General features: G+C 26.6%; 1 protein-coding gene across 1 annotated transcript in view; it reads right to left on the reverse strand.

The window, feature by feature from the left end:
• The window catches only part of LOC100212289 (protein KRI1 homolog), an 81514-nt gene that overhangs the window by 64153 nt on the left and 4861 nt on the right, over positions 1 to 12500 (reverse strand). Inside the window, exon 2 of the mRNA XM_065801137.1 lies at positions 12311 to 12381. Coding sequence (XP_065657209.1) covers positions 12311 to 12381 — 71 coding nt within the window. The remainder of the gene's footprint in view (positions 1 to 12310; positions 12382 to 12500) is intronic.

Here is a 12500-nt window from a genome sequence, read left to right on the forward strand (position 1 = left end):
TATATATATATATATATATATATATATATATATATATATATATATATATATATATATATATATATATATATATATATATATATATATATATAACTAATAACTAATCTATCTTCTTTAAGGTGGAGGTCAATGTCAAGCCATACATGTTAAGCCAAATACAAGAATTCAGCAGTTAACAAATCAGCAATTAACAAAGAATCAGCAATTAACAAATATGTGTATAGTGAGCCATGTATTGGGGTAAATGAAAATTTTAACATTCTTATATTTTAAATCGTGATGATTATAATAGGAAGGAACTCTAAGATTTCTCGAGTTATTTTTGGTGCTGCATTTTCTCAAGTTAAAGTTGAACGAGATTTTAGTAGTTTTGCAATGGTCTACACTCATTTGAGAACTTGACTTTTCGGATGAAACATTAAACGCGATATTAGTTGTGAGACAAAATTTGGATTTGCTTGACAAAGTAAAATTCTTTTAACAACATTAACCTTATAAAAAAAATGAATGTACGTAACGCTATTTAATTCAAAATGTAAAACAAACAATTACTTTTTCTAAATAATGAAAGTCTTGTCTTTAATTAACAAAAGTTAATTTCAAATCCAGTGAAATTAACTTTTTTAATGTTAATCAAATTGATTTTTAATTATTTCAAAGTAAAATAAAATTAAAAAAGTTATGCATGAGAACTCTAAAAATTTTTAATTATAAAATTCATTTATGCTTAAATGAATGTTCATTAAAGTTTGGTGTAAATGTAAAAGTGCTAGTTTATTCGACTGTTTCAGTAAAAAACTATTCTCTGCAACAAAATCGCTACTTTTTAAAAATAGTCAAAGATTGGCAATTGATGCACAGTTTGGATATAAACTTTTGTCAGTCAGTGAAATACAAACTGTAAACTTATATAAGGCTGTCAACAGGTATCTGTCAACGGGTACCTACCCATTGGTCACTGTCGGTAGCATTCTTAAATGATGAGTAACCATCAATTGAAAAAAATATATATTTGTAATCATCATTTATCATCATATATATATATATATATATATATATATATATATATATATATATATATATATATATATATATATATATATATATATACTATTAAAAAGTTATTAACAAACAAAAAAAAATTGTTTGTTGACAAGAAAAAAACTCAAATTAATTATTTCACTAGTGCTTTTTTTTGTGACAAGGGTCAAATCATTATATTTTAACCAATAGTCTGTGGGTCACCATTTCTGATTTTCCTGATTTTTACATATTGTTATGCGCATCATGTAGATAGGTTTAATTTGAATTTCAGACTTCCAAGTGTAGTGGTTCAGAAATTATAGTCTTAGAAACATGACACAGTAGCCCCCCTCGATTTACAAATGGTCAAAACAGACTACTTTAGACCTGTATAACTTTTTTCTCACTATTAACTAGTGTCTCATTTTTTCTAGAACTATTTTCTGGATAGTTTTCTCTTTAAAAAAGTGGTTTTCATTAACTTGTGTTAAATTAGAAAAAATTATGACCTCCTCAACTTTGGAAAAAATCCTAAAAATGCTAAAATATGCCAAAATGAAACTAACTGTAGCATTATTCTATTCATCCACAAGTCTTTATAGATAAGTTTTCTGATTAGCTACTAGTGTCTGCAATAAATGGGCAAAATATAGACAGCTTGTTGCAGTTTAGAACTTAAATATATCAAAAAGCAAAATATCCACTCGCCTAAAAAAGTCCAATTTTCAGCCATTTTGAGATGCTTGTAAATTTTTCTAACACTTTGTTTTGATCTAAGATTAACAGCATATAAGACCATTAGACCCAACTATCTGAAAATGCAAATATTATAAACTTGTTGAATCCACACCTGTTGATGATTGAAAAATAAGGTTATTTAAAAATGCCAGCATTTTTAAATAACCTTATTTTTCAATCATCAACAGTTAAATGTGTTACTAGAAAACAGTGCCCCTCTAATCTGCAAACTGGCCTATGTGAAGGGTGCAAACTAACTATAAGTCATTTCTTAATAAAAAGAAAGATATTGTTGGTTGTCTTCTCCTTGATCTGGTCTTTATAGTAGATAGGGATACAAATAAAGGAGGCAGTAACTTTTTAGAGACCTTCATTATGGTTCAAATGAAGTACTCTAAGTTAATTTAGATATTGAGATAACTAATATCTATATATCTAAATTAATTTCAAAATGAAGCCGTTATTTCTTTAAATTCTATTTTATTATAGGTAATCAGTAGTCTGGACCCTCCCCCACCCCACTCACTTAGGTGAGGATAAGGGGGGGGGAGGGGAAAGGGGATTTAAAGTGGCCCCAATCCAAGGAGGGGGAGGGGGCAATTAACTTAATTCCCCCTCCCCCTCCTTTGATTGGGGCCACAATAAAGTAATTTAATTCCCTTTTAAGACCATAACATTGTATATTTGCTGGAAAATTTGGCACACATTTTTGATAGACACCAGTGTTAATAAACGGCATAAACCTTCTTGCCTCCGCTTTTTTTCCACAGCAGAAGGCTGTTGCCTCCTGATCAATTTTTAGCGACAAAAGGTTTTTTCTTCCGCCTCCAGGTTCTTCTGCCTTTCTATTGGGGGCTGCAGCCAGAGTTCTTTTTTAGAGGCAAAATGTTTTGGAGACGAAGCCAATAGAAAAGCAGAAGCCAATAGAAAAGCAGAAGCCAATGGTGGCCACCTTCAGAAGAAATTTTAAAGGCAAAGCCATTTGGAAGCCGCCTCCAATGGCTTCTGCCTCATAACTGGCTGCAGCCATCAAATTGGAGGTGGAAATATTTGCCTCCGCCAGCAGATGTAATGAAAGATAATTGCTCATTTGTTTAAAACAATTAAATATTAACTAAAAACAAATGTTAACTACTTGACATCAAGTTTCATTTTAAATGATTGTTTGCAAAAAATTTGAGTATTTAAAAAATTCTAATTTTTTTTTTAAACAAATAAATCAAGTAGAATAAATTAGTATTTTAATTATACAAAACAAAAGTTAAAAGTTGGAAATTTTACTTCTATGCAATTGGCGAACAAATCTTTTTGAAAAAATAAAAAAATTATAATAACTAATTAATTGACTAGTTTTGGTAAAAGTATTTTAGAACAAGTCGACATGCTAAAATTTTTATCTATTTTATCAATTACCATAACATAAAATACTGATTTTTAATAATTTTTAAATGTTTTATTTAAAAATTTTTAAAAATTTTTAAAAATTTTTAAAAATTTTTAAAAGTTATTGAAAAAATATATGTGAATGTTTATTAAAAATTTGCGACTACGCTGTATTAAGCTAACAGTTTTGCCAAAATACAACAACAACAACAACAAAAATAATTTATAAACTGACTCTAATAAAATTCATAAATTGACTCTATACTTTTAAAACATTTAAAAAGGTAGAATCGAAAATTGAATTTATAAAGTTTTAAAATATTTAAATCGAATTTTTTAAATATTTTAATTGCTTCAGTGATGTTTCTTGTTGTAAGTTTAAAACATTGAAATGTCTGCAAGCATTGTTCGTATATTTGCACGTCAGAAAATTTTTTTCTTATTTGCATGCGCTTATTTGTACATAAATTATAACCATCAATTTAGGCTCTTTCATCGAAAAATCCACTATAATTTAACTTAGTAACTTTAAATATACATTAGATTAATTTATTAACCACCAACTAAATCCTATTTAAATAAAGATTGAAATGCTTTTAGTTTAAAGATGCCTGCCAAAGCCTAAACTCTCTGTTTATGCTTTGGCAGTTATAATATTTAAACAAAGTATTTTAAGATGATTTTAACAAGTCTTTTGGAACGAGCGAAAATTTTTATTTATTTAGGCCCTACAGCATTACCTCTCCCAGTGGGCACATTACTTTTTTTAAATGTTCTATGGACATTTTTATTAGGTTTAAACCTAATAAAAACGTACCCTGCCCACTGAGTATTACATTAGTTTGATTTTACTCCTAGGTTATCTTTTTCTTTTTATATACTACCCAATTGTCATATTAAACTTTTACTACAAAGTAAAAAATCTCCTGTAAAATTTTTTTTAAAGTAAATTTCCTATTTTAAATTGAATTTAATATTTTCTCTTTATATAAATTTTGTGCAAGCCATTATTTATAATTTTAAGTAATATATATATATATATTTTTTTCTGTTAATGATTGGTGTATAACTCTTTAGAATGTTATTACATTATTTTTTGGTTATTAAACAAAAAATTGAACATAATATTAATGGGTCAAACATAAAACATTTTTTTAAAGAAAAAAATTTATTTTTTTAAACGACAGATACTCAAAAGTTTTTTACAAATGACTGCTCCTTAAATGATGATTACAAATATATATTTTTTTCAATTGATGGTTACTCATCATTTAAGAATGCTACCGACAGTGACCAATGGGTAGGTACCCGTTGACAGATACCTGTTGACAGCCTTATATAAGTTTACAGTTTGTATTTCACTGACTGACAAAAATTTATATCCAAACTGTGCATTAATTGCCAATCTTTGACTATTTTTAAAAAGTAGCGATTTTGTTGCAGAGAATAGTTTTTTACTGAAACAGTCGAATAAACTAGCACTTTTACATTTACACCAAACTTTAATGAACATTCATTTAAGCATAAATGAATTTTATAATTAAAAATTTTTAGAATTCTCATGCATAACTTTTTTAATTTTATTTTACATTGAAATAATTAAAAATCAATTTGATTAACATTAAAAAAGTTAATTTCACTGGATTTGAAATTAACTTCCGTTAATTAAAGACAAGACTTTCATTATTTAGAAAAAGTAATTGTTTGTTTTACATTTTGAATTAAATAGCGTTACGTACATTCATTTTTTTTATAAGGTTAATGTTAATTTAAAAGAATTTTACTTTGTCAAGCAAATCCAAATTTTGTCTCACGACTAATATCGCGTTTAATGTTTCATCCGAAAAGTCAAGTTCTCAAATGAGTGTAGACCATTGCAAAACTACTAAAATCTCGTTCAACTTTAACTTGAGAAAATGCAGCACCAAAAATAACTCGAGAAATCTTATAGAGTTCCTTCCTATTATAATCATCACGATTTAAAATATAAGAATATTAAAATTTTCATTTACCCCAATACATGGCTCACTATACACATATTTGTTAATTGCTGATTCTTTGTTAATTGCTGATTTGTTAACTGCTGAATTCTTGTATTTGGCTTAACATGTATGGCTTGACATTGACCTCCACCTTAAAGAAGATAGATTAGTTATTAGTTATTTATCAAGCAACATTTTTATCTAATTTATTTGATTAAATTTAATCAAATTAAGAAGATATACAAAAGCTTTGAAAACTAAACTTACTTGTAAATCAATAAAATGTTATACTTATTTTTAGTTTGATTTTTGAAAAAAAAAATAGATGAATTTATGACCCTAACCCTTGACATTACTAATTTTCTATTGATGATGAAAGTTAATATAAAAGTAGTATTGAATTTTTATTGATTTACAATGAAAACTTTTAAATGCTAAATAAAAAAATTTCTTTTATTGAAACTATTTAATAAAAATTTCATTTAAATCATTATATATCAAATTTTGATTAAGTATCAGTTATTAAATATTATTGAAATACTGTTGAGTCAAAGGGTCTTCATCTTTATCTCATACATTTTCATCCTGTCGAGCAATTTCAGCAAATTCTATTTGTGAGTTTTTAAAATAACGAATATTAAGTAGGTGATTTACTCCACGACTTCTCAATAAATCATTGAAGACTTCATGACCAGCAGTACTCCATGCGAAACGAGGATCCAATAAGAGTGCAGCAATCAAAGCATTGCACTCTAAAAATTTTTGCAAACGTATATTTAAAGCTTCGAGAAGTTTAGATTTGAAATTGTTTTTTCCATCGGGAATTTTTTTCAAGTTCATTACCATTCTCATCCATCATAAAAAGAAGTCTGACATGGTATAGTCTGATCTTTGAAAACCCTTCATTGCAAAAAAAATTGGTTCAAATACTTTTGTATATTCTTCAATAAATTTTCAGATTTTATCATTTAATCTTACCCAGCGGGCGCAGAACGCCCACTGGACGTCTTAAGGACATCTTACGGACTTGCAACGTCCATAAGACGTCATATAGACATCCCAGGGACATCCATGCCTGCTGGGTAGGTCCCGGTTATTTCAATTCGTCCCAATCTTTTCATATATAGCAAGTTTTTCAAACATGTCTGATACCATAATATACATACTACACTATTTCGGAGCAAAATCTTTGAGTGGTCTCTTAAGATTAGCAAAAACTGCATCATATTTAGGCATTTGTATATTTTTTATGAATTTTCTTATTTCAGAAAGAGCTTCAAACGGCTCAGTAACATCTTTAGCAGCTAATTGGCAAACGTGCGCTCCACAAAACATCTTGGTGCAGATTGTACCAATATTGTTTTCTAACACATTTAAACTTCTCCCATTTTCTAGAGTTTGCTATTGTCTTTCGCTATCATCATTTGTATTTTTGGGATTTTCAAAAAACAACTTCATTTTCAAGATTGACTCAATTAAGCAAATCAAAATCTTTAAAATTAAACTTTTGTGCTTCCTCAACAAATTCATTACAAATAATCATTTGATTTTGCATTTCTTTGATACTATTAGAAGCTTTGATCATGTTCTTACCTTGATCTGAACAAGTTGAGTAAATATCGCCTATTCCTTTCCCTACTTTCACAAGGATAGTAATTAGCTGGTCGGTAAAACTGTCTCAAATTGTCGCCTGTGCTGAGTGAGCATTCCCAAAGTTCAATCATACAATTTTCCGTCTTTTGTAAACCGAATACTTCCAGAAAAAATATTCGTATTGAGACGAGACACTGAATCAAACATTAATAATGGATATACATTTTCTATGTCTTTTCCAATAATTTCATAAATTTGATTAGCAGCTTTAAGAATAAATTATTTTGCTTTCTGATGATTCCATGTCACACTAAAAGCTTGAAAAGCTTTTCTAATTATCTCATTCTTCCCCATATCATCAGCAATCGCCATTGGCAAATTTCTTATTAGAACTGACTTTATAAAACCTCTTACTGTATCGTTAATATCAAAGTCATACTTAACCATTCTACGTGAAACAAAAATAGCAACTTTTTCAAGGTTATCATGATTTTTGTTTTGAACTCTTTTTCTTTCAAAAATTCCAAGTTCGATGGCAATATCCTTGCGCTTTGAGTTCAAATGATTCTTGAGATGAGAAATATTACCAGCAAGAATTAAGTTTTTTTCTATGCACACTTTGCATTTGCATTTCTTATTTTCAGTCAATTCAAAATATTTTTTAACTCGTTCGTTTTGCATCTTACTCTATATGCAGCTTAAATTGTTTAAACAAATTCTTAGAAAAAAAGTTACTTTTTTGAAAAAGTCATCCTTATTACTTGTTATTAATGACGTTATCTATAATTATAGACAAATTAATTTAATTGATAAAGGTTGCATAATAATGTACATCTTATGTAATCTTAATTATCAATTAAAATTACTTTAAAATCTAAAGCACTTATTTATCCAAATAATTGTATTTAGTTGTGCATGTGACTGGTTTGTTAACAGTATATCCAAATATTATTTGTTATATCAAACATTTCATTCGAAGTCACATAACAAAAAAACAGTATTAATTCAATAATTTTAAACATTTTAAAGATTGCATTTTTGTTTCAACTTGTTTACAAAAAACAGGTAGTTTTTATTCAGACTTATTAAGCCAATAGTATTGACAAAATACAATGTGGTTGCAAAACACATTCTTTCGTGGGAAGTCAAAATCTCAAAACAGTAAAAAATTAAAACAAGTTTTTTACTGTTGAATAAAAATAGGTGAAAAATAGTGAAAAAAAGTGATGAAAAAAAAAGGTGAATAAAAATATAAAATGAAATTTTTTACTATAATAAAAATTTATCATTGATAAAAAACAGAGTAGTAAAAGTCTCATAATACACCAGAATTTTAAGAAGCAAAAAAACTTTTTATACATTTTGAAAAGAAGAGTTAATAACAAATAATTAAATATATGTCAGTTAGGATGAAAAAATATTTGTTACAAGAGTTTTAATTAAAGTGGGTGTTAGTTCTGCAATTCTTTATTTCAATGACGGTAAATACAACCTTAACAGAGTTTTTAATTTCGTTGATATAAAATTTGACTTGAAAAGTTTATTGGCGTTTCATCAAAAAGAAACAAGTCGTTTAAAAATTATGCTTAAAAAAGATGATGTCAAAGTTAAAAAAAGAATATCATGCTTATTATACTTAGCATACAATTGCTGAGTTTCAAAATTGCTTTCAAAGCTTAAGCATTACTATAACTTCAAAAATTGTGTCGCAAAGCGTAGGTATTAAAGCTTAATTTTAACGTGATTTTGGCAATTTCCTGCCTTTTCGTGAAAGATCCACATATTTAACAATATTTACATTGTAAGATATATATTAACTACTTTGAATCAAGTAGTGGTTTTTAAATTTTTGTTACAGATCTGATTTTTTTTTTCTTTGTGGTCATCCTCCTTAAATTCTTAATTTTAATCATTTTGTATTGTAAAAATAATTGAAAAACACTACATTCATAAAAAATTAATAAATTTAGTTTAATTTGATATCAGCTTGAATTATATTTTTCGAGTAATAAAAACTTTTATGAAAGAAATTTTTTTGCAACCAAATTTTTAGCTTGTGTTCATATGAAGAGTTTTTACCCCTGCCTTAGCGGAAACCCGGTGATTCATAGGCAAGACCTCGCCTAGGCAGGATAATATTTTACATACAATATTAAAATTGTATGAGTTTTAAAAGAGAGGCTAGATCTCAGTTGTTTTTTTTTATCCCAGTTAGGCAGTTGTTGTTTTTTATCCCAGTTATGATTTTTATCCGTATGCACAGCCCCTAAAGCGTGTATTTCATTTTCAATTCTATAGCAAAAAATTTTACTATCAATAAAAAACTTTTTTTGTTAAAGTTTGGATTATTGGAAAAAGTTCAACTCAAACCGACATCAAAATGAATTAAATTTATCAATTTTTAATAATGTTAAAAGATGTTGTGTTTTTCAAATATTTTTACAATATATAATGAATAAAATTAATAAATTAATCTTATGGTCCAAAAATAAAAGTTTTAACGTGACGTAAGGGCGACAAAATACCAAACATTGATCAAAAACTGACAATTTATTTATTTGACATAAACATTTTTTGTTGACTTTTTTGCATAAGGCACATAAACAAAATTTTTAATTTTTAACATTTGTTTTGAAATAAAAAAATACTAATTTATTTAGTCCTAGAAAAATTATTAAATTATTAATTAGGGCGGACAAAAAAATAATTGTCTGCTTAAATTATAATTTTTTTTTCAAATTTTTTTTTAAATAGTCAACAAATCATATAAAACAAAACTTTAATGTCAAGTATTTAACATTTGCTTCTAGTTAATATTCAATTGCTTTAATTATTTTTCATCACATCCCCCGGCGGGAGGCAAATATTTTCGTCTCTAGTTTGACGGCCGCAGCCAGTTAGGAGGCAAAAGCCATTGGAGACAGTCTCCAAAAAGCTTTACCTTCAAAATTTCTTCTGGAGGCGGCCACCATTGGCTTTCGCCTCTATATTGGCGTCGGCCTCCAAAATATTTTGGCTCCAAAAAAGAACTCTGGCTGCAGCCACCAATAGAAAGACAGAAGCCACTGGAGGCGGAAGAAAAAACTTTTTGCCGCTAAAAATTGATCGGGAGGCCGCCGCCAATAACTTCCGCCTCCCTAAAAAGTTGGCCTTTCGGCAAAAATTTACTTTGGCGCTGGGCGGCATTATCAACTCTGATAGACACTATCAAAGTTCGAATCTTATGGTAAAAGCATGAAAAAATGCAATAAAGATTTAATGGCCTTATCTTTACATTCATTAGCAAATGAATCATGTATGTTTCATGTTAGAAAATAAATGTTTGTACCTTTTGTAAGTTGGTTGCCCCTTGCCCCTTTGATTGGTGCTACCCCAAATCCCTCCCACCCCCCTCATCTTCACCTTAGTGAGTGGGGGGGTCCAGATCACAAACAGACCACTGATTACCTATAATAGCGCGTCAGTTTATGCTTTAAAACAAGGCTTGTAAATATATATATATATATATATATATATATATATATATATATATATATATATATATATATAATATATATATATATATATATATATATATATATATATATATTTATATATATATATATATTTATATATATATATATATATATATATATATATATATATATATATATATATATATATATATATATATATATATATATATATATATATATATATATATATATATATATATATATATATGTACGGCCTTAGTAACATTAGTTTAGTAATAATTTTCAAATAAATAACAAACTTTTTAAAACTATTAAACATGATTCATAAATAACAATTTACATCATCAGGAATAAAAAAACAAGTTACAATTTCTTTCTACAATAATTTGTTTATATACAGAAATAGTAACTAATTTTTTCATACCCGATGATGTCAATCGTCATTTATGAAACATGTTGTTTAAAAGTTTTAAAAAGATTGCTATTTATTTAAAAAAAAAATTGTTTTTTTTAAATAAACGTTGACATTCGTATCTTTATTTATTGACAAACGTCTAATTTAAAAGGTATATTTCAAATAAGGGAGTTTTATTTTAAAATAACTTTTTTATTCAAAAAATCTATTATTAAATTATGAAAGACATTTATTTTCAAATAGCTTTTATTTTAGTTAATTAATTATTGGAAATTTCAAACATCCTTATTGAATTTATTTATTTTTTATTATTTCATGCATTTGAAAAGTGCGTGCAAGTTAATGATAATTAAAGTTTTCCACAAGATGAAAAAATCACATGAAGCAAATTTTTTCGTCATGACAAAACGTCGTCTTGATTTTCACATTATTTTTCACGCTACTATTTTCGTTATCAATAAAAAAAAGCAGCTTTAAGTTTACACTGTATGCTTTTAAAAAGTATATATATATAAAATAGTTTTGGATGTATATCTGTATTGTATGTTTTTAGAATGTTTAAGAAAATAAATGCTAACTTCTCATAGGAATACTTCTATTGAAAAACTGTTACTGCAAGAAGTAATAAATGGTTTAACTCTGAAAGAAGATAAACCTTGTGAAGTGAAACTTTCAGAATTGACAGCGTTAGTAAATTCATTTTTATTTGATGAATTTGTTAATGCTTGCCAATTTTCAGGGTGAGTTCTAAGTAAATCAGAACACAAAGTTGAGCATTTTGTTTGTTGTTGATGTTCATTGTTGTTGTTGCCATTTAAAACAAACAATGTGCTTTTAACTTGAGGAAATTAAAATAAAAGGGAACTAAAAATAAAATAGAAGTTGTATTGACTTTTGTTTTTTTAAACCTTTAAAAATAATAATAAAAATAATAATATTTAATAAGTTATTATGTTAAATTATTATTAAATACTTAATATGAAATTATTATATTATTTTATTTATAATATTAAGTATTTAATATTAGAAATATGATATTATTACTATAATAATAAGTTAAACTATAATAAACAAAATAATTCTGTATATTCTATTAGATTATATATATTTCAGTAAAACTTAAAAATTATTTTAAAAACTTTTAAAATTGTTTTTAGTGTGCAAACAAACGTTATTTCACTTAAACCTTAAAAAAGTTTAAATGAAGGCATGCTTTTAAATAAAGCAATGTTTTAGCATGGTTTCTTTTAAAGTATTAGCAAATGCATTCATTTTTAGTAAAATTTTGCAGGCTTTTGTAAATGCATGTAAAAACCATGCTAAAACAAAATTACTTTCTTTAATAGCGTATTCGTTACTTAACTTAAAAGTAACGCTATTAACAAAAGTAATCCTGTTTTAGCTTGGTTTCTTTTAAAGTCGTTGAAAATGCGTTTTAAATTTTATTAACTAATTGTTTTTTTATTATAAATAAAAAACTATTAATTAACTGGAAAAAAATTGCTGAAGTTATGCATTCATTTATAAAAATTTTGAGTGAACGCCAAAGTTTGGTAAAGCAAAGTCAAAATCATATTAAGTTTGAAATCATTATTTCCATACTTATATAATATGTAAGCAACATTGGTAAAATTTACCACTTTAATTATAGATATAAAATGTAATATACTTTTTTTATTTAAAGTTGCCAAATAAATCACCTCTGCATTGTCATCTTCTTCCTCAGATGAAGACTCTGATGATAAAATCTCATCACCATATTTTTGTTTCACTAATTAAAAATAAAATGAAAATATCTTTAAAAATTATAACGAAGCAAATCACTTACTTATCAAAATCAGGCCAAAAGACTTTAAAGTTAAAAAAATAAAAACTATATATATATCTATA

Source organism: Hydra vulgaris, chromosome 07 (genome assembly GCF_038396675.1).
Source record: "Hydra vulgaris chromosome 07, alternate assembly HydraT2T_AEP".
Lineage (NCBI taxonomy): Eukaryota > Metazoa > Cnidaria > Hydrozoa > Anthoathecata > Hydridae > Hydra > Hydra vulgaris.